Source organism: Lissotriton helveticus, chromosome 8 (assembly GCF_964261635.1).
Source record: "Lissotriton helveticus chromosome 8, aLisHel1.1, whole genome shotgun sequence".
Classification (NCBI taxonomy): domain Eukaryota; kingdom Metazoa; phylum Chordata; class Amphibia; order Caudata; family Salamandridae; genus Lissotriton; species Lissotriton helveticus.
Window position 1 is genome coordinate 407641165 of NC_136069.1, and position 23077 is coordinate 407664241.

General features: G+C 42.5%; 1 protein-coding gene across 1 annotated transcript in view; it reads left to right on the top strand.

The window, feature by feature from the left end:
• Window positions 1-22141, top strand: part of NHLRC3 (NHL repeat containing 3) — a 139435-nt gene extending 117294 nt beyond the window's left edge. The window contains exons 5-7 of the mRNA XM_078657242.1: window positions 10290-10381; window positions 15583-15695; window positions 19436-22141. Coding sequence (XP_078513368.1) covers window positions 10290-10381; window positions 15583-15695; window positions 19436-19664 — 434 coding nt within the window. The 3' untranslated portion in view covers window positions 19665-22141. The remainder of the gene's footprint in view (window positions 1-10289; window positions 10382-15582; window positions 15696-19435) is intronic.
• Window positions 22142-23077: the final 936 nt, after the last annotated feature.

Sequence of the window (23077 nt, forward strand, 5' to 3'; positions counted from 1 at the left end):
TAATCTCAGCGCTTCTTAACCGGTGGAACCATCCGTGGGTATACCCTTTGCCAATGATTGTTCAAGTGCTTGTAAAGCTCTCCTGTTATTGGATGACTAACTCTCAGTTTCTAGTAACAGCTGTCGGTCACAAACTGATTCTATAAATCTGGCTTTTTATAATAGACCATCAGCTAAATGCTTTTGGAATTAAAGTAGTCCAAAAACTTTAACAAGGATCTGGCAAAATTATAGAAAACTAAATGGGATGAAAGAAGCTCTATATCGCTTACCAGAAATGTGATTTCTGGGGGTGGGTAGTTTTTGTAACCAATCATAGGATTTATGGACACCAAGGCTTTCCTCTTTCCAACATCCTGTCAATCATTATAAAACTAGGTTTCCGGGGTTTTCTTCTTAGCTTCACTTACTGAACTTGGTTAAAGTCAGCAGGAAGGCAAAAGCAGTTGGAGTTTTTTCAGCACATTTGGGATCCTGAAGGTAAGAGTAACATTTGGGAATCTCCCGAACAATTTGGGAGTGTTGGCGTGTGTGTTTTTCCTCAACATCAGTTTGCCGTTATTGGAGCATCCCTGACGATTGAGGTGACCTGAGTCCGTATTACAAAGTCAGCATTTTTTGGTCTGCATTTTTTTCTGAATCCTTTGGCTTCTCTGCTTTTATAAAAAACAGTTAAAGCATAAGGCCGCATTTCATAAACATTCTTTCCGTGCAGTTTTGCTTTAATATTTGCACTGACCACATGCAACACGCATTGGCAAAGCCAATAGGTCTTACCTGTGCATGATCTGTTGGCTTTTGTCAATGTTCGTCTAAAAAAGAAAATTCCAAAGATAATAGATCTTAGTAGGCGAGACCTATTGGCTTTGCCAATGCTTGTTTTCCTCAGCCGTTGCTTGATGGATTACCCCAAACCTTTCCAGGAAGGAACTGGGGTAGAAGATTGTTTTTGTTTTTAAAAAACATGTTTTGTAAAGATTGCCAAACAGTGCCAAAGTGATTAACAAAACAAAAATGCTCTTCCTGTGGTAACTAGGTCTTATCTATAAGTGCGCAGTGGCGTCTGTGTAATATATATTCTATTGGTAGGTGAATCATTTTGATAAGAAGGTACACACTGTCAAAGCAGATCTATGGATAATGGAAGGGCATGTGCCCATTAACGAGAGCTGTATAACAGATGTTTATTGTTGATTCTCTCTTGTTCTCACAGTCTTTGCCACTTCAGAATCCCAGCAGTCTGCATCCACATCATTGACTGTGTTGCTGGTAGTGGGAAACCACTTTAAAACGTCTATTCTTCTCTTTGTCTCTGTAAGACATACTTTTTAGTCTGGACTGTTATTAAATTAACTCGTTTTCTTCATCTCAAGTTTAAAACTGTGTGTTCCTTAACGGGAATGAATCTATTTCCACAACTCTTCACGTTCATCAAAATATAAACACAGCCTCACACTGACACGCCATATTGTGCAGTAATAGCTCCCTTCATCAGGGATTCATAGGAGCATTTGATTGAAACCGCACTAGATTTTAAAGCGTTAAACAGACGCTACTTTTGAAAAATGTTGCAACTTGCAGTTCATTGGAACTGGGGAAACAGGTTTGTGTCTCGGCGCCTGCTCTCCCTGTGCCTATATAAAAAACATGCAGATCGTAAACATATTAAAACAATGGTGAAACCGCAAAAATTGCTGATTGAAAACAAAATATAGAACGGAAACAAAATGACAAAAGCTGAATGCTGATACGTACGTTTATTAGTACTATGGCAATTATTGCTGAATTCCAGTTAGGTAAACATGTACAGGAAGAAAACCCAACATTTGGAAAACATGGGAGAAACCAAAGAAAACAATAGTGCGCTTCAACAAACCTATAAGCACAAAAGGGCAAGACTACACGTAATAGGGCCATGCTCCATGGGAGGTATTGACTCACAAAAAGAAGGGACATATAATAAACACTGACCACAGAGAAGCAAGCCTTTGTTAAGGACCCGCAAAGCAATAAATTAAAAAAGATGGGCGGGCTGTAAGCCCACAGAGTAGATACAGCATGTCGCAAAGAGACCGCGCATGTGCTGCCTATTTGAGACATAAAAAGCTGCCTAAATCCCTTCGATAAGAAAAATAAAGATTACTGAAACCTCTGATGTGCAACTTTTGCAGCATGGAACGCAATAGGCCATCTAAGTATGCAACCAGCATGCCACACTTTACTTTACATCTGTGCAGAACTGTCTAAGGTTTCTTCATCCACACCTTGTAACAATACTACCCTTGTTAATCAAGAGAAAAATAAGAACGAAAAATAACAACTTCCTTAACCCTTTAGGTGCTGCCGTCGGCCAACGGTCGTCACGGGCACTACCTCCCCAGTGCTGCGTGCGACCGCTGGACGTCCAGTTCAGCACTGGATAATGGACAGCGCAGCACTGGGGAGGTTTGTTTACTAGCTCCTAAGGTGCTAAAGCTACCCTTTTCTGTGCCCAGATTCAGAACAAGACTAAAAATCAACCAGATGATGCCTAGTTGTTGAAAGGTATCTGTATGAGAACTCCCAATCCATAATGTGGACTAGTAGGTTATTCCGCATAACACTGACCATGGCTCTCATTACTATGTTTGAAAACTAATACTCAGCCTTTATAATAAGATGCATGGTTACTGTTCATGTCACCATCTCCCATCCTTCCCCATTTGGCATCATTTTATTTGACATCTTCCTTGCGTTGCACATGTTTCTGTATAAATTACTACTAATTACTACTAGACCTTCTCTGATTAACTCCACTTTTTTGGTGTACACACACAAGGTCTCCTCCTACCCCTCTGGTTAGTTTAGGACTGTGTACCTGCCCATATGTTTTAGTCAATTTGGATTTCTAACGCCTGGCTCCTCCCCTCTGAGGGTATCCTGGTGCTACGGGGGTTGCGACAGCGGGCTCAGTCCAACATCCAGGTCTTGAGTCCTTTTCTGAATTCCAGCAGAGAGGAGGAGGCCGATAAGTGGAGTGGAAGGTCGTTCCACGCGTTTGCGGCGAGGATTGAGAAGGAGCATTCTCCACTGTTGTTGCGGCGGATGTTGGGTGAGTGTGGGCGAGGCAGAGGAAGGCGGGGCATAGGTGTCTGGAGGAAAGGTGGAAGTTAAGTTGATGGTTGATGTACACTGGTTGTTGAGAGCTTTGAAGGTGTGGATCAACATCTTGAACTGGCCTTTCTTCTGAATGGGGAGCCAGTGGAGCTTTTTGAGGTGGGGGGTGATGTGGGTCAACTTGGTGAAGTCTAGATGAGTCTGGCCACTGCGTTCTGCATTGTCTCTAGTCTTTTGAGTAACCCTGGGCGAGTATGCGGAGTGGTGCTCTACGTAGTTCCACTGAATTAAAAAAAAAAACAACTCAGTGGAACTCTGCTCTGCTCCGCCCCAGGCCCTCAAAACAATAAAAAAACCACTTACCTTCTCTTCTGCCGTCTGTAGGCCGCCCTCCTCCTTGCCGCGGCATCTCCTTGCTGTCGTCCTCCTCCTCGCGTCCCCCTACTTATTACGACTTGCGTGAACTGCGCATGCTCGGGCTGAGGGGCGTACTCCGCTCCTCCACGGAGTTGGAGTTTTGCCGCAACTTCACATTCCCAGCGGAGCGCAGAGTTGGTAAAACTCTGCAAACTCCACTGGCGGAGCGGAGTACTCGGCCCGGGCTTACTTTGGAGGAGGTGCAAGGTCCTCCTTATCACTATTATTAAATGCGTGCCAATCTTTCACACTTTAAGACAAGATGAAAATGTAACTCTGGTTACTAATACAGTGTACAAAATGATTCCCACTTAGTTGCAAAACAAATACAACACTCTGTCAAGCACGCCCTGTCACCCTTGCAGCGTTGGGTGCTTCTTATCCAAAAGGCCCTTTAACGCCTCACTGTGGGGTTTGATGCGCTTTTTATAAATGCTACAATACAGTGCAGTAAGCAACCCATTACCACTTGACTTCGCTTGGTGCGAACTTGGGCCAAAAATGCAATTTACAGAGCCACTAAGTTTCAAGATTAGGTAATGACGCCATCTTGGGGCAGGTAGTAGTACTGCATCCGCAATTTTACCATTTTCTTCTTGTGTATACTCAAAATACACAACTGAATTTTTACTTTGTTTCTGTCTGTTCCAAAGAAAGACAGGTCTGAATCTGATTCTTTATTGTGTCCTTTCAGGCGCGTAACGACCATTAGGATAAGAGGGCCTTAGCCTCCCCTCCCTCCCACCCTAACCCTTGTTGTCAGCTGCAGAGGGCAGGCCTGGCTGGGTACATCATATGCAGTACCCACTGGCCAGCCCAGGCGATATTTATTGCTTAATGAGGCCAATTTGATTGTTGTGTCCTTTCTTTTTTGAGCAATCGTTTCATCAGCAGCATGTGGTGATTAACGTGTCCAGGGGAAGTAAAAGCAGGGATCAAAGTGTTGCTATTACTTCCCCACCTCATCCACTAATACACTCAGGGAAGGTCTTTGACGCTCTAACTACTTTAATAGGTCAATACCAGCTCTCATCAGAATGTAATTAAGAGCGAGAGGATAACACAGAAACATTCCGAGAAGGGGGTTTCCTCAAAAAAAGTGTCTAAAAGGTTTTATATTGTTTTGCAATTGCATTTATATGCATAGCACAGCAAAATGCATTTCTCAAAGATGCGTGGCTGAAAGTGGGAGACAGGACAAGACACACAAGTCATATGTCACTACACTCACATATATTATATACGCCTAGTCGGTGCACAGGGGCATATTTACTGAAATCAAAGCGTCTCTTTCGTAAGGTGGTAATGAGCACCTGAGGATCCTAATCTTTATCCTGCACATTTATTCCAGAGAGGAGGCACAACTGGGTACTTGGGAGAGCACTGGCCATTATAGAAAGAGACATAGGGATCCTAACTCTGGTTTCATGGTTATATTTGCTCTGTTGTAGGATATAGGCTAAAATAGAACTTTTGAGCAGATGCTTTCCATCGTTCCAGCTCCCATTCTATAGTTGCTAAGCATGTCTGCACGGGTGCTTCTTCCTGCTTGTGGAACTTGGTAAAAGTGCTTGGGATCATTATTTCTAAGAGTGACAGTGAGTGGTGATGAAGCGGGCTCCCTAGCTGCGTGACTTAAGGGAACATTTGTTTAGGCGCTTTTTTCGTAAGAAGCGTCCCATACCTTTGCTTAGCCACAGTAACCCCCAATCCTAAAGCACACTAAAGACATCGAAGAACCCCCAACATAAATAAATCAGTAAGTACACCCAAAATTCTGAAGTACAGATTCACAGAAAGACATCCACTTCCTGAACCTAGGATGTCCAGAAATAGTTTTACAGAGCCAGCCTGTGGTCGACCCTCAGGTGTACAGAGAAACCCACTAAATCTGTAACCACAATTGACGCTATGTTTCTTATAGCCTTTAGCAGGGCCCTCTTCCTGGTGAGTATAGTACCAGCAGAGCTAGGTTATTTAGGGTTACCTTAAGCTAAATTCTGTCTCTTCAATCATTAGATTCCTCCACTACTAACACAGTACCGCCTGTACCGATCTCAGATTTACTTTGTTTACGCAAAAGCCTCTTTGCCTCCCTGATCACTGCACAAATCTCAGTATGTGACAGGTTCACAGGTGCAACACATTTTGTATCCCTTGCATTTCTCCGGGGTGGGCCTTTGCCACAATTTCACCTGAGATTCCTACCTCTCTTAAGTGGGTGCCTCCACGAAGGTTGAGAACCTCCTCCAATCTTCTCGCCAAGACTTCCACTCACTCATCCTATAGGACTTCGGCCCATATGTACAAAAGGATTTTGCATTTCTTAACGGTCCGAATCACTATTTCGGCCTGTTAAGAAATGCAAACTGCCTTTCCAAATGTATCAAAATGCGATTTCTTCCCGGTAGAAATTCCATTTTGCGATAAGCAAAATAGGAATTGCAAATAGGAATTTCCTATTTGCGATTTCCTAACCGCATGTACATAGTATTTCCTAGTTGCGAAATGGGCATTTACGAAATGCGATTGCCATATAATCAGATTAGGTGGTAACCAGGCCCAAATTTAAAAAAAGGCAGCCAAAATGCATCAGGATCATTCCCATTGGCGGCTTTGGACTTAATGGAAGTAGGATAAGGATAAGTACTTTGCAGGTAAGTGAAATATATATGTATATATTTATGTATTTTTTCCGAAAAGAATTTCAGAAAAGGACTCAAAACTTGGATTTTCGACTGAGCCCCCTGCTGCAGCAGCACCCGTAAGCATTTCAATTCAACAAATGTTTAATGGGAGATTGGTCTCTGGGCTTTTTTTTCTTACCAGTGAGTTCAGATTGAATGGTTTATGTTTTACAGTGCCTCAAAATGGGACTGTCTGCTCATAGCTGCAAGAGAATTGTCTTGTATATTAACATACTAATCTACAAATAAAGTTATGGTATAGTATGCCAGTAAATGCAGTGTGAATAGAAAATAACTAGGCTAATATCCTTAAACTGCACCTTTAGCCACCAATTTTCTAATGCAGCATAAGAGGTGCCAAATAGTTTGCAAAATATTTATTATGCTTGGTCATGCTGAGACCAATTTAACTGAGTCCAGCATGTTTTACAATACTCCATTTGCCACTCATTGTCTTAGAAACTTCAACATGAACACATGTCACCTCCTTTGAGGTTTACTACCCCAATTTGCATTAGAATGCAACAGCTAACAGTGTAAAATTGCTCATGGGGAGCACCCCGAGTAGTTCGGGCTCTGAAGGTGGCTCCACCCCTAAGGGATCAGCATCTTAGCCCCCGGTCCCCGAAAGTTTGTCTGTAGATGTGTCCCTTCAATGTACTCACATAGAAATCGGCAGATCCATTTCACTTTTTTATTCTGTAATAACTATTCTCGATCATATTTTCTTATTAGTGGAAAAACATGCGCAATTTTAATGCTAATTGTTATCCCTTTACCGTATATATTGTTTTACGTTGTATCGGCTCAAGGAGGACAAAGGCTGAGTGGACCCTCCAAAATTTGAAACTGTGATCATGGGGTCAAACACAGATATTTTCAGTGAATTTATTAGTTAGTTGGACCATCATTGACATCATTTTGTTTTCTGCAGTCCCCGCTGTCTGTAGAAAGCTTGTGGTCGCCATAGCATCTGCCCTAACTCACAACTCAATGAAGAGCAAGGTACCTCTCGACTCAGGAACAATAAGAAATGCATGAGTTCCTACTGCTGACTACATTGAATAATTCAAAATATTTTATCATTTATATCCTCACGCTACATCACTGCGGTTCACGGGACACATGCTGGTGGGCATTGGACCTCCTCACAGAACTCTGAGAATGTGACATATCAGTGAATACTGCACTAAGTCTATTTAAAACCAAATGTCAATGTAATAGAATACCTCCTTTTATGTAAAAGGTTTCATGTACTTTTTTGGGAAGATATTTATTTAAAGCAATATCTTTTGCCGTTATGTACAGACCATTGGAGCCATTGCATTTATGTCTTTTTTAGTTTCAACATAAAACAAAAAATGTCAAAAGTTAATGGGTCAGGTCATGCACACACGGGCATTCACAAATACTCTTTACATGTCTAAGCACTCCAATGCCAGCCTGACTGGCTTTGCTATTTTTTGGTTTTATTTTCAAGTATTTTTCATTCCGTTTTGTAAATATTTATGAATAAGCTTTATAACGGTAAATGAGTTTGTTCCTTTTAGAATAGCGAAAGTCTCACAAGTATTTTTTGCTGCTTTTCTACACCAGTCTAAAATGTATCCTGTCTCTGGATTGCACTGAGGACAATCACAAATCATTGGATCTCCTGGGACAGTGAGTGGGCAGACAAATCCAGCCCATATCTCTCAGAGGTTCTTTAATGCATTTTTTCAATTGATTGTCCACAAAAGAAGAAGGCAAATAAAGCTATTTTTATTTGCTAGCATAGTAAGAGTCTATTCTTTTCCTTCACTTTTCCTGCTGAGAAGGCGCTCCACAAATTCAGAGATGTCAATATGGCCATAACCTACATGAAGTCTTCTTACTCGGACTGTCTTTGCTTCTCATAAAAATACCTCCTGCAGTGCTTCATTTGACCCAGTAGTTGCAGGTGGGGCCCACCAGCACTCATTTTTGGGGAGCTGACTTAATTATCATCATCAGACCAAGAACATGAGAGGCAGAAGTATGGTGAAAGTCGGAGGACAGAAAAACAGTGTTGAAGCGAGAAGGCAAGGATGAAGAAAACCTGCATAAGTGAGACAAAAGGGCAGGCAGTGCATTGGGGTGGATGAAAGTGGCAAAAAGTGGAATCAAGACCAGAGAGCCTCCGTTTTTGGCACGCCTGACATCCGACCGCATCTGTTGTAGGCAATGAAAAGTAATGTGGCCCCTGACGCTTATTCATTTACAGATTAAGCACTACTCGTGCCATATTTTAAAATGTTGCTTGATGATGGAAAGAATGCTTGAATTAATCTGAGCCACTGGTGATTGCTTAAGCCATATCCAGTCCAATGTTTGTCGCCCACATGCCACTGTAGACTGAGACAAATCATCCTTGGTCAATCAATCAATCAATCAAGGCATTTATATAGCGCGCTACTCACCCGGAGGGTCTCAAGGCGCTTGGGAGGGGGGGTCCGCTACTGCTCGAACAGCCAGGTCTTGAGTTGCTTCCTGAAGGCGAGGTGGTATTGGGTCAGGCGGAGGTGGGTGGGTAGGGAGTTCCACGTCTTGGCGGCCAGGTAGGAGAAGGACCTTCCTCCTGTGGTGGCTCTGCGTATGCGGCGAACGGCGGCGAGGGCGTGGTTCGTTGATCGTAGCTGTCGTGTTGGAGTGTAGAAGTTGAGGCGGTTGTTGAGGTATCTTGGGCCTTGGTTGTGTAGGGCTTTGTGTGCGTGGGTGAGGAGTCGGAACGTGATTCTCTTGTTGACGGGAGCCAGTGCAGGTCTCTCAGGTGTCCGGAGATGTGGCTGTGTCGGGGGATGTCCAGGATGAGTCTTGCTGAGGCGTTCTGGATCCGCTGTAGTCTCTTCTGGAGTTTAGCAGTGGTTCCGGCGTAGAGGGAGTTGTCGTAGTCCAGTCGGCTGGTGACGAGGGCCTGGGTGACCGTCTTCCTGGTCTCGGTGGGGATCCACCGGAAGATTTTCCGTAGCATGCGCAGGATGTTGAAGCAGGATGAGGAGACGGCGTTGACTTGTCTGGTCATGGAGAGGGAGGAGTCCAGGATGAAGCCCAGGTTGTGTGCGTGGTCTGTTGGTTTGGGTGCGCTGCCCAGGGTGGGGGGCCACCAGGAGTCATCCCTGGCGGAGGGCGACGATCCCAGGATGAGGACTTCCGTCTTATCTGAGTTCAGTTTCAGGCGGCTGTTCAACATCCACTCGGCTACGTCTTTCATCCCTTCGTGTAGGTTGGCTCTGGCGGTGGCGGGGTCATTGGTGAGGGAGAGGATCAGCTGGGTGTCGTCGGCGTAAGAGATGATGTTGAGGTTGTGTTGGCGTGCGATCCTGTTGCAATAGTAACAGACCAGCCTGAACTGCCAGGCCGTGTCCTCTCCAGAGGACCAGAGAACTACTACTACTCTCATAGATACGATTCCCAGAGCTGAAATCTGCATCTCACTGAGTTTCGGGATAACACCTCGATTGCTGACTCAAGAGATCCTAGTCCGCTCTCAAATCCCTCTTCAGGTAAAGGATCATCCTTCAGAATGCGCCCCATGTTCCTTTTTTTGCTGTCGCAATTTGCACCTGCACAGTGAATTAATTTTCACTGAGAGAACATATTGTATTAATTCATATGTGTCAGAGTTCTCATAGAATATTGCCTGATGAATGTATTTGCTTCATTGATCTAGGTTTATAGCCTGCTGCAAAGGACTATGACATTTTCTATTAGAACATTCCACCAAATATGGTATAATATTATAAATTAAAAAGGGAGGAACAGAAATCAAAACTTGGTAATTTGTTGCAAAACTTGGTAATGTTGGAGCAGAAGGTCTGTAGCAGCCATCTTGGGCCTGAGACATTTCACTGTCTTCAGTAGAGCTCCCAACATCCCATAGTTGGAATGTGGCACCACCATCACTGCACGGTAGAAACAAGTTTAATGGTGAGCTATCTGCCATTTAATTTATGGTGCTTTTTGTATTTTTACAGCATTTAATGTGTGAGTAGTAAAAAGGAGGAAGGAAGTTGCAAGAGCTGTCTCAAACATGCTTGTTCCTAATTTTAATTTCCTGAATTAAATCACTAGATCTCAGAGTGCTGTGGATGCATGGACAAAAAGGCACGGGTCGCACCCAGTTTTACATTCCTCACAGCGTCACTGTTGACTCCGTTGGACGGGTAATTACAGGTCTTTTTATGTCCCTGCTGTCTGTTGTTTCTTATCTGAATGCCCTGTATGGCTCTGCGCGTTCGTACAGCAAAAACTCATGTTAGTTTTAGAACATGTTACCAAAAATGTAATGAAAAAACAGTTTTCTGTGGAATAATCCCTTTCACGTGTGTGTGTTTGTTTTTTAGGGGGTATTATAAGCCATTAAGAATAGAAGACAGTAGAAAATCTGAATACTGTTGCTGCGTGCTGCCACAGGCTGTGCTGCCCTTACTTTCTCCTGTGTGTGGCGAGTCCTACAGCTCACTACAACTACTGCAATGTCCAGTCAAAAACACTACAGCTACAGAACTACATCTGCATTATTACAATAGCAAATCTGTACCTGCACACTACCACACCATGACCCTACTCTGACAGCATCAGAACATTGAAAGCTATCATAATAGCAGAACTACAATGCTGCAGGCAAAACAACCAGCACTAATGCGCTACTACTGTACCTTTCCAAGAGCAGGACGGGAAACATGCACAACTACTACTGCCATACTACGACTAATCTGTAACAATACACTGCCATGACTGGAAGCCTACTAGTGACACATTACAGTGTTACAACACTACAAGAAATCAAAAGAGCACCAACAACAACACAATTGCAACACTACAACAGCTGTAATACTTCAATTTCACAACTAAACCAATATATCCAAAACGGTCCAGCAACATTACAAAACAATGATTTCAACACTGCACCTTTACCAGTCAGTCAGCAGCAGTTCTGTTGTTTCATTGTCCATTGACTATTGTGGCACACGTTGTTCGTCCTTTGCTTACAGCATTTTAAAATCTTGTTCATTTTAATTGTTCCCATTTTCCAACTTGTTTCCTTTTGTGGAGGCGGTCCACATCCTCTGTACAAGAACATTTTAATTCATTTTGTATTGCTGTTCGACTACCTGTTTCCTTCCGGTCCTCAGTGGAGCAGCGGAGTTCCTGGAACTCGATTTCCAGCTGCGTTTTGCACTTCTTCACTCTCTAGACCATCTCACAATGGCCACTGGTTCATTAGCATTGGCATTGAACTACCTTATGGGTGGCCCTCATTTCATCCTTCTCTTCCTTTTATATCCCTTTTGCTTGTGTTGTATGAGAACAGTGCCTGTTTTATTTTCTTAATTTCCTCTTCCATGCTATGCTTACTTGTTTCCTTACATGTTCATCCTCAATGAACTTTCCTGGGGTCTTTGGCGTCCTGGCTCCACACTTCCACCTCCATGTTTTATTCCTCATAGGTATTTATTTTGATGAACAACACCTGAGTCCACTGACCCCCTGGGACAGCCCACTTTATGTGCCTGCTCAGCAGAATCCAATCTGAACCAGTCTCTGCCCATCTGTGCCTGCCTAGGGTTCCTGTTGGTGGGTCCAGACCAATGTTATGACACATTGTGACACTCTTCTGACTCCTTCTACTGTTCATCAGCAAACCAAAGGTGCCTGTGGGTTTACAAGTAAAACTATCTATGGCATGAACTCAACCCATGTGAAACTGTGAAGGAGGTAGAGAGAAAAGTGTCCTATGTGAATATGGTACGATAAGATATCTCTAGGGCATGAAAATATACCCATCAGTCATCATCCGGTACCGCCCTTGTCATCATCTGGGTCTCCTCACACCAAGGAGAGTTCAATTGTAGCCACTACAGGTGGAAGTCGATACTGACAAAACCAGTGATATAAGATGGATAAGGGAGTGTCTGAACAAATATGTTTGGATGACTTATTTGCAGTGCATGTGAACCAAATAGTGAAAATGAAGTGATGTGTATTAAATAATAGTGTGAATAAAAATGGAGAGGCAGGAGGAGAATACATTTTAATGATGTCCTTCTGTCTTCCAATATTAAAAACAGTGCAGAGAAAGTAGCAGGTTAAACAAATGTCTGCTACAAAGATCTAGAGGTCGACACGTTTCAGCAGTCACAGGACTATGGTTGTCCGCTGCTTTCTTCAGGACCAATTACCCACTACTGCAACAGGAAGTATAAAATATAAAAGGAAAAAATGACAACCATATCACCTGAAGTGTATAAGGTATATCCTCCATATCCCTGGATGCGTTCCCAGCAACAGAAGAGGCTGTGCCGCTGTGCCGGTCTTTAAAAATGCCCTAGGACCCATTCTCTATCGTATGTTGTTCATCCTTCTACTGTTCACCAAAAAAGCTCATAGACCTCCATGAACACCGCGATCCCAACATTCTAAGACAGACCAACCAGTGTGTTATTGCAGTTGAAGGACTTCATCCGAAACTGGTAACTTAATAAATACGAGCACAATACTTCATAAAGTCTGTACATTCTCTAGATAGCCCATTTACTTGCTAAACTCTACGACCATTCTATCTCTAAACCCAAATGGGATCATTTCATTACATTTTTACAATCATTTTTAGTCTTAAGTGGATAAACGTGTCTCTTCTGAGACTTAACAACCTCAAAGAGGTAGAATTTGTGAGTGTCATGCTTGGAAGCCGCTTGGTCTACCTCTGCACTAAAATCCCCAAGAGAAAGTTCACCTCTCTCATGGTGATACCACATTATGCAGATCTTACAGGGGCAGCTGGAGAAAGGCTGTTCTTTCTTCTGTTTTCTGGCAGACATCCTGACGCACCAGCATGAAAGAGCCAATATGTTTGATGCAGAGCTGGGAGGAGGGTTCCGTCCATGGTTGGTGCGATGAGACTTCCCAGGTGGTGTTGTCACAGGAAGACATAAGAGACCGAGGGCCAGATGTACTAAACACTGGTTGCAAAATGCTGGTCACAATGTGTGCTAGCACTTATGCGACCAGTGTGGTATTTTTACAAACCGACCTATATACTAATAGGTTTGTTTGCAAAATATGAATCTTAGTGATCACAGTTCGGCCTACCTCATGAATATTCATGCAATAAGTTGCAAATTGTGACCCACTATGATTTGCCATTATCACAGGGATTGTGGCTGGCTGGGGCAGCAGATCTCCATGTCTGTGACTGTTTTTAAATAAATCCATCATTTAACAAAAAATATTGACCGTTATTCATAAAGAAAAACGGGATGCATTTAAAAGAAATGAGAAGTTGAACAAGACATGCTGGATGGAAGATAAGGTAGCTGCTGAGCTCAATTGTTATGTTATGTTATGAAGAAAAAAAACTTGTAAAGCACAACATATACCCGGAGGTGTCTTGCCGCTAGTCAGAGTGCAGAGCTAGTGCAGAAGGAGAAAGCTACTGATTAAAAAGCCAGGTTTTTACGGATTTCCTGAATTGTAGGAGGGAAGGGCTGATCTGATGTGCAAAGGGAGTGGAGCCCATTGTTTGGTTGCTCCTGCCAGGACGCTGCTTCCTCCCCATTTAGATTTTTTTTTATATCTAATGGTTTTATTTTGAAGGATCCCAGTGATCTCATATTTCTCGTGGGGGTGTACCATGAAAAAGCTTTCCTCAAAAAGAGTGAGCCAGAGTCATGGAAGGCCTTATAGTTAAGACACAGAGATTTGGATTTGATCCTATTCTTTACATATAGCCAGTGAAGATCTTTTATAGCAAGAGAGCCAGAGTGGTGCCTGCACAGTCCTAGTAGTAATCTTTTGGCTGAATTCTGCAGAACTTGAAGTTTGTTGACCTACCGGGCCTGCAGGCAGTTGTATAGGCCATAACATCAAGTCTATTTGATAGTATTAAGGTGGAAATAACTGTCTTCCTGGTACTGATGGGGAGAAAATTCGATATTTTCCTAAGGATTCTACGGGTGTAGTAAGAGGATGAAATAACTGCATTGATTTGCTTACCAAGATCTAGTTTGTCATCCAGGATATAGCCAAGACTCTTGGCTATATTGGTGGTGGTAGGAAGTAGTCCCATTTCTGCTGACCAACAGGGTGCTGACCAGAAGTTAGGATTATTTCCAGGTAAGTTCCCCTCGGTCTTCTCAGAATTAAGCTTAAGGCAATGCTTGCTCGTCCAAGAATTGATTTGGCGCATACCATTCTGGATTCAATGACTAGTGTTGGAGGCGGAAAGCACGATTTGTGTTTTATTCACGTAGGAGGTGAGCGAGAAGCTGAAGGATTGAATAGGAGGAGCCAGTTCAGCTACATAAATATTCAAAAGAGTGGGGCTGAGTGATGAACCCTGTGGAACTCCATAGGGTAAGGAAAAAAAATTAGATGAGAAAGTGTCTTCTTTGACCAGATTTTCTCTAACAGAGAGGAAGGATGTAAGTAATTTTAAGGCTAGCTTCTTTATGCCGATCACTTCCAGACGGTGGATCAATATGGAATGGTCCACCGTGTCAAAGGCCACAGATAGATCTAACAGGATCAGTGCTGCCGATCCACCCTCATCCAGGATACATTTTAGTTCATCCGTGGCCTTAATGAGGGCTGTCTCGGTGGTGTGTTCCAATCTGAACCTAACTTGAGTGGGATCGAGACAGTTATTCGCTTTGATGAACTGATTCAGCTGTATGTTCATAATTGTTTCAATTATTTTGGAGGGAAAGGAGAGTCTAGAGATGGGCCGGTAATTAGCCGGATGTTCCGGATCAAGATTAGGTTTTTTTATGAGCTTGAGAATGGATGCCTTTTTCCAAGAAATGGGGAAGATACCTGAGATAAACATGGAATTAAAGATATCGGTGAGTTTAGGCGCTATGGTATTTGAAATGGGCTTAAGCACTGAGGGAGGGCACGGATCATCCGGTGAGCCGGATTTGGTGGACTGTACAAGATCCTCTATTTGCACTATTGTGACTGGGGAGAAGGTGTCAAATACGGCCAGTGGTGAGTTGCCATCAGAATGGCCGTCCAACCTGATACTGATTACTGGCAGGTTATTGTTATTGAAGTGAGCAAACAACTAAGAAATTTGATCTGTTTTATTTCTAAAGTGCTGAGCGATAGTATCACAAAAAGACTGACTAATCTAGTCTCCTTTATAACCAGGCTGTCTGGTAAGTGTGTTTGTTACCAGATAAAGTTCTTTAGCAGAGTTTTTTGAGGATTCAATTTGCGTGGTGTCGTATGCCGATTGTGACCATGTCCTGCTGTGATGGCGCTTGTCCATGTTAATCGTGTTATCTCTTCACTGGCCCATGGGCTCTTCTGCCTGTTTTCCAGATCATAAGCTTGCCCTTCTGTTTCTTCCCTGTGCTTCCAGGTGTGGGTGGCTGATAGAGGAAACAATCGGATTCAGGTTTTTGACAAGGACTCTGGAGAGTGGTTGGGAGAATGGAAAAGCTGTTTCACAGAAGATGGTCCCTATTCTGTCAGGTAAACACACATTTCAGATCAAATTTAAACACGCTCCCCTGTTTTACCAACACTGTGATTTGGGAAGGTGTGGTGCCAGAATATCATTGCCAGGCTTTTGTCTGTCATAAATGTCTAGTCCTAAATATCGACAACAAACATATTGGCCCATCGGAGTTAATAGAAAATGTACATCAAATGGGACTTTAAAAAAATATAAATTAAGGCCACGATATTTATGTCAGATGTCATACAGTATCCTGCCATACAACAGTTGGGAAATATATTGATTCAACCCAATTAGGTGCATTAAAACGAATGACAGCATTATAATAATTAATGTGATTTACTGATGTATTAATTAGTGATGATCTTTTAAAAGATTAATCACTTTCACAACGCCAAGTGTTATTTATTGCAGCAGCATGGTCCTCTGCTATTACTCTCCTTAGTGAGATTCATGGATGCCTTGAATGTTGAAAAATGATTGAGTGTCCTGGATCTCAAGTAGTGGCAAGCAATAATTTCCCCAAATGAATATTTATATTCACCCTTCATCCCTTTCTTATCTAGTTCCTTTTTTTTTTTTTTTTAAACAGGTTTTATTGATTTTCATGCAGCATCGTACAGACATGTATTAAACAACAATCCCCAACTCCATGGTCCGGTACAGGATAACCCCTTCATTGGTACATAATAGCCATGCCCTATCAATCCCCCCCCCCCTCTGCCCCCACTCTCCCTTGTCAGTGTACCGCCCGTAGTTCCTCCGTTTCTTATCTAGTTCCTTATCAGAACACAAGCAAGCAAAGACAGAGTTCTCCCTGATTGGGGTTATGCCGTCGGGTGTAGCTTGATTCCAGTGGCGCAGTGAGCACCGGACCCATGTCTGGGCATACCCCTGCCACTTAGAACTGTATATCAAGCATACACAGGGTGCTTGCATTTCGGTTCAAGGACTGTTCCTATTGGAGCAGGGTAAAGACTAATCTGCATATGGGTAGGTCCAAACTGGTCAGACAAATTGCAAGCATTCCTCCCATCACCTTTTAATTGGAGTTGAGCAGTATCAATAAAATGTTCTATCACAAGACCCAAAGGTTACTCTGGTTAGTTGCTCTACATCTGGACCATAGTGGCGATTGGGTTTTGGTCCCACAGAATGGACACATAAGGATCACAGGGCCTCTCTGAGCTATTGGATATGACTAGCACAAAAGACCATTGATATACCCTTCACAGCAAGGTGTGATCCGGAAATCCCCAAGTCTGCCGGTATGACTCTTTTTCCACCACCCGTGTTGCTGATGGGACTGTACTCAATGTCGCATTGGATGAAGTATAGTGGGTACCCAGAAAGTCACATGAAGGGTCGCACAAAGGATGAACAGATAAATAAACTGTCATTCAGAGTGAACCATGCCATGACTTCACTCCGCTCACCTGCAATTTTTGATGATCCTGTGAGCCCTCCTACAGGTCTTGGTGAGTGCTAGAGTGAGCTGCTTCATGCTCTGTGTCTTTGTCTCCAGACTCCTTTGTTTGACATGGGCCATTTACTTAGGCAAGGTCAGCACCAGGGCAGGCCAGCATTGATTCCGTGCTGCATCATGGTTAGTCCTAGCTTTGAGGAAATGGCAAGGCTGCAGTACCACTTTCAGCACAGTGGCGGCGTTATGTGTCAAAATCCCAGGTCCAGAATATTGACCTGTACATTTGGACTCCACAATATCTACTACACTACATCGTCAATAGTAAGTATATCCAGGAACATGTAGAGCTGCTATTCTAACACCACATCTACTTATCCTTGTTGATACAGTGGATGACAACATTGCGGATTAGGTGTATGTGCAAGGTCTGTATTAAAACTTCAATATGTTAGCTGTACACTCTGCAGCAGGGTCCACAAAGCTCTATGTCCATGTAGATAGTCACTTTGCTTTACACAAATTGTAGGGTGTACCCTTAGTTGCTAGTAGACCACTGCCAGTCAGATTGATGTGTTTTCTTGGAGGTCTCCTTCGAGCGCTGGCTATACAAAGATTTTGCCCTGCTCCCAGGAGATTTATTGTGGGCTGGACACCTAAATGACACCATGCAGGTACTTCCTCCAGGTGTCAACGTTGATGGGAAATCTTGCGCATCCTATCCAGAAAGATCCTGGGAATAAAGGAGCAAAAGGAGAAAGAGGGAGTGAGAAGAGAGAATAGTTGCGGGATGGACTGACCCATGTGATTTTCTCTAGAAGCAGTCTCCCTCCTCTTTATTCCAGCTTTCATTCAGACAGATGTTCATGAACATCTGTGGGTAACCCAGCAACAGTTGCATCGAAGATGATTCTTGTCAGGCGTCCCTATGCAGTCGTTGCAGTGTTTAACATCATTATTGCGTGCAAAATCCAGATAAGGTTTGTGAACCTTTTCAGTTGTTAAAATATAGGATATGGAAGTTACCTTATTTTCCAAAGGCCATTTGACTTAATTATAAACGGGGGAAGTAGGCATCACCCCTGGGCTAGCTACTGCAACCCAAAAGTCAATACCCCGGCAAAGCGGTTAAGACTTGTATAACCTCAAAACTGCTGGGTACAGAGACCATTACCCGTCCATAGGAAGCATAAAGCTATGGAGCCGACTTCACTAAGTGGTCATACTTTCTGTACGCCTATGCACTGCTGAGCATTAACTCTTTGTTACACTGTTCAGCTGTGAGCCAGGACTCACAGAGAAAGTTTACTATCTCTATAATCTCCCTAGTGCTTTATTCTGTTCCCCAACTTTTCATGTGTGGATTTGAAGCAGGAAATTTCAAGTACATTTTAATTTTCTTTTTTGTTCTCATGGGATAACAACTTTCCACATTACAATTTCTATCACATCACATACTCTTGAAAAATGTGGTGATCCGTGAACTCTCACACATTGTTTGCTTTGCATATAACTGGTTTATTCAGGTTAAATTCAAGTGTAATTTACTACCCAAAGAGTTTTAGCTCTGTGGTTGTCCATCGCACGCACATTAACTGCTGCCCAGGAAAGCACTTGGTTTTCCTTTATGGGACACATGAGAATGCAGTGCATCTGCAGGTATAGCAGCATTTGCTTATGAGCAAGTCACACCTTTGCAAGTAAAATTGTCTTTGTAAATCACTTATCAGCTTTTGATTCATGTGGCAGATTTACAAATCCATTTATTAGTATGGGAAGAAGTACTAAAAAAGCAATATTTTTCATGCTCTTACATGCCTTTTTGTATCAGTCCTAAATTGCTCAACTCCTTATTAGTAGAAGGGTAAAGAGGGCTCAGTCAGTAAACAGTCCTATTTTATTGCCATTTGAGATGTTTTTGGGACAGTTCACAAATGCCCATAAGAGTATATAAAATAGTACTATAAATGTACAACTCTCTATACTCCATAATACCTTTCTGAACAAAGCCCCAGTATTACCATCTTTTACATATGTAAGTATAATTTATACACAAAATAATCTTTGTGACCAAGATCCCAGAAGTCATGTAAATAAAACTTCCTTGAGCCCAACACTTGTGATGAGCCATGGTAGCTCTTTGGCATCCTTGGTTTTCAGTGGTTCTTAAGGACATCTGTTTTACTAAGATTTAGATTTGTCTTGTATATTATCTGTTCGAGGCATATGAGCTGCAGATCTCACTCTTTTCTCAGGGTTTCTTTTTTTTAAAATGGACACTGTGAGTTAACAAGAACATTAAACACTTGCCTCTCATTTCTCTCTTTGTAGGTTGACTACTGGTGAAAACTTTCTCATTGTAGTCCAACTAACCATTAGCAGAGTTAACATCTTAGCTGTACCGCCCATTGGAAACATCGGGGACTGCATCATAGTGAGCCAGATCCAGCTCGCTGATGGAGTACGGCCTCATCTTGTGGATGTAAATGTGAAAACTGGTGCTTTTTATGTAGCAGAACTTGGGTCAGAACAAGTGCAGAAATATGTGCCACACAAATGAGCCAAACGTTGATGGTAATACATGGATTTTAAGATCCCTCTTTGGGTTTTTAAGTTCAGTTTAATGGCGACACATAGTCAGCCTTAAAGTTCCGTGTATTATCTGTAGGCTGAAACAAAATCAGTGGCTAAAAGCATGAATTTTTCTATTCCCGAGTCAACCTCGTCTCTGCTGTAAATCCATCACACATGAATGGTAAGTGAAAGGTTTTAACATTAACAGAAAATAGACCTGTATAGCCGAGGCTCTTTTTGGGACGCTTGTACGTGAAGCTGGCTTCATTTGCTTAATATCATCTACTCAAATTTAAGGTAAAGATGGATTGATATTTCGGTAGCAGAAATTGTAAAATGGTGTATCCTTGTCAGAGATTCTTTTGTATGAAAGAGTCAAAGGCATTCAAATAATACAAAGATCGTTTGGGATTTTTTTTGTCCTTCTAATTTAGCAGGTGGTCTTGACTGAGAGCACATAATGATGCCCAATGTGCCAGTTTAGCGGGAAGAGAGTGGGTGTCCTGGTGGCTCCTGTGCAAACAGTGCTTTGTAATATACCTGTGTCTTCTCCTTGCAATCCGTGGTCTTCTCGTTGAACGTCTGTTAAATCACCCACACGCACTTGCCCCACCTTCTATGGGTAGCTTACGGCCTAAACGATTCATACCAGGGGGTGGTGATGGACAGAGTATCTGAATTAAGCAGAACACTCCTACCCAGTCAAAAGATCAGGGCTTGATCCATCACCGTTTTTTAGCTCACTGCACCATCCCAGTTCAGAACCCGGCTACATGCAAATTAGCCTGGCCCTGGCCCAGTGCATCATGGGAACAGGGCAGACCAAACTACCAAGCCAATTCTTCACTGGAAAGGAAACAAGCTTCCGGGGACCGGTTTCTGGCATTGCAGCCGTCTTCGGCCCGGCTTGCTTGAATCCTGATGGTGCAGTGAGCAAGGGACTCACATCTGAGTATACCCTTCCACACTTGTGGTGGCCAAAACGATTCATAACAGGGGGTGGTGACAGGTAAGGTAAGGTATGGTAAGGGTACATAAATAGGGAGCAGGTGTGTTGGAAAGTGCTAATTTACGTCATTCAGTTTGGCAGGCAAAAGGTTATGACTGCATGACCAGCCAAGGTGGACATAATGTTTACCAATGTCTACTGGAATTCCCTCTAGCCCCTGCCTTTATAACTGCATGACCGGCCAAGGTAGGCGTAATGTTTACCAATGTCTACTGGAATTCCCTCTAGCCCCTGCCTTTATAACTGCATGACCGGCCAAGGTAGGCGTAATGTCTACTGCATCTCCGTCTCCTCTTATGACTGCAAGACTGGCCATGGTGGGTGTAATGTCTACTGCATCTCCCTCTCCCATCTGCCTCCACAGGAATAGCCAATTTTGATACTGACATACATGTCAACCTTGCAACTATTCACCAGTGCTGCACACCACACTATATCTATACACCTCTCCTCCATCTCCTCAGATCTAGTGTTGTCAAAAACCACAGGTACTGCCGAAGGCTCCTAGATGCACCTGTTAACGCAGCTCTTCACAACACGGTGGCTGAGGAAGAGTGGAATGGGGATAACTCAGTGCATATTGTGTGCATATGCGAGTTATGTTTTGCGGCCAAATCCTGCCTTTACTGAATGTTCGAAGCTGGTGCTTTGGGCCACATCAGTAAATGTAGCTAATTTGTCTAATACTTGAACCAGATACATGTCTAATCACTGGATTTATCAATTATTTAAGCTTTAGTTTAGGCCTGAATCAATGAATTTACAGAAAGTTTGAAGCTTATCTTTTGAGGCTAATTTTAAACTGCGCTTTTGGAGCACAATCAATTAGTTTACAGAGTATCTGAAGCTACTTTTTTGAATAAATGTGCATGCATAGAGAATGTGAGCTAAAATGTATAAAAGTATAATTATTTACACAAATGATTTAAGCTGATAATTTGAGACTAAATTAGTCTGTTTACAAATTTTCTTAAGCTGGATAATTGAAGCTGATATTTCGGGATTTGTTATATTCATTATGAGACATTGACTAGTGACAATTTGAAGTTAAGTCATGAGTCCGATGAAGACAAGAGGAGCGTCCGCTGTGTGCCTTCCCTTGCCCCACTCATAATTACACAATTGTTGATATACAGCACTCGCGTGCATATTGAGACAAATGTTGCGCCATTTGCCTTAGTACCTTCGTGACTTACTGAATGTAACCACTCGTATCAATATAGTTGTTTCTCTGTTATTTATTTCTCTAATAATTGTGCTCTATGGAGGTACTGACAACACCAAACGTATACTACTGTTACACGATGCAATAATTACATGTCTTCTCCTTTCTCTTTATAACTGTCGGAACCGACATTTGCTACGGTTGTATTGTCATTTGTTAATAAAAAAGCACTGTGTTATAAATTTGGTACCTGTATATTAAAAAAGCAATAAAAAAAGTTAATAACAAATGAGTGGACAGTGGACTGCTGTCTTTGTAACTTCTTGGAGATATTTCTTTATTCATTTCGGTAGGACACGGGCCCAAAAGTGCCACCAGCAAGAGCCCAATATTGCCTCTTTTGAAAAAGTTTCTATTTGACATACCAGACCTCTTCTGACTCGCGTCATAAGGCTCTAACATAGTTTGACGAACAATTAAACTATGTAGTTACCATTTTCATAACTATTTTTAAGAGGCCCTTCCGTCTCCTATTACCATTGTTTTTAAAATTCAGATCCTTTTTGACGTGTAACACATACAAGAAATTTTGAATACAGACACTTTCTTTTATCAACGATAAAATGTACATAGGTAGAACCCTTGAACAGTGCAATATGCTCATGTTGTTAGTCTTATCCAATGGCAACTCTTAAAGCTATTGTTAGTCCAGCACTATTTATGCTTTATAAGTAAAAGCCTAAGTTCTCTCCTTGGGCAAAATTGAGTAGCTTAAAAGAAGGACAAGGTGCACCTTGTTCAGCTCCTTCACTCTTTGTTATACAATAGAGCATATCTCTGTAGTTGTAACTCAAGACCAATCAGGTATCCAGGTCGGAGTGTCCCAGGGCAGACAGGATTTATTGGGCCCCAATTAATACAATGAGGGGTTCGCCACTATTTTCCTGGGGCCCTCATACTCTGGAGCCTTTTTCTGGGAACCAGGTACCCCTTTTCAATACTTGACTCTCAGGGTAGCGAGACCGAGTAGTGTAAGACGTACTCATGGGAAATGCTGTGGGTTAGAGACTCAGCACTCCGAAACACAGCAAACAATACTCAGTAAATCATTGTCCAGTTAGTATTTTGACTTCTAAAAAGGAAGAATACTTTATTATATGCACCACTATATAACATGCACCCATTTACAAATGTTTACAGAATGGCAGTGTGTGATCCCTATGAT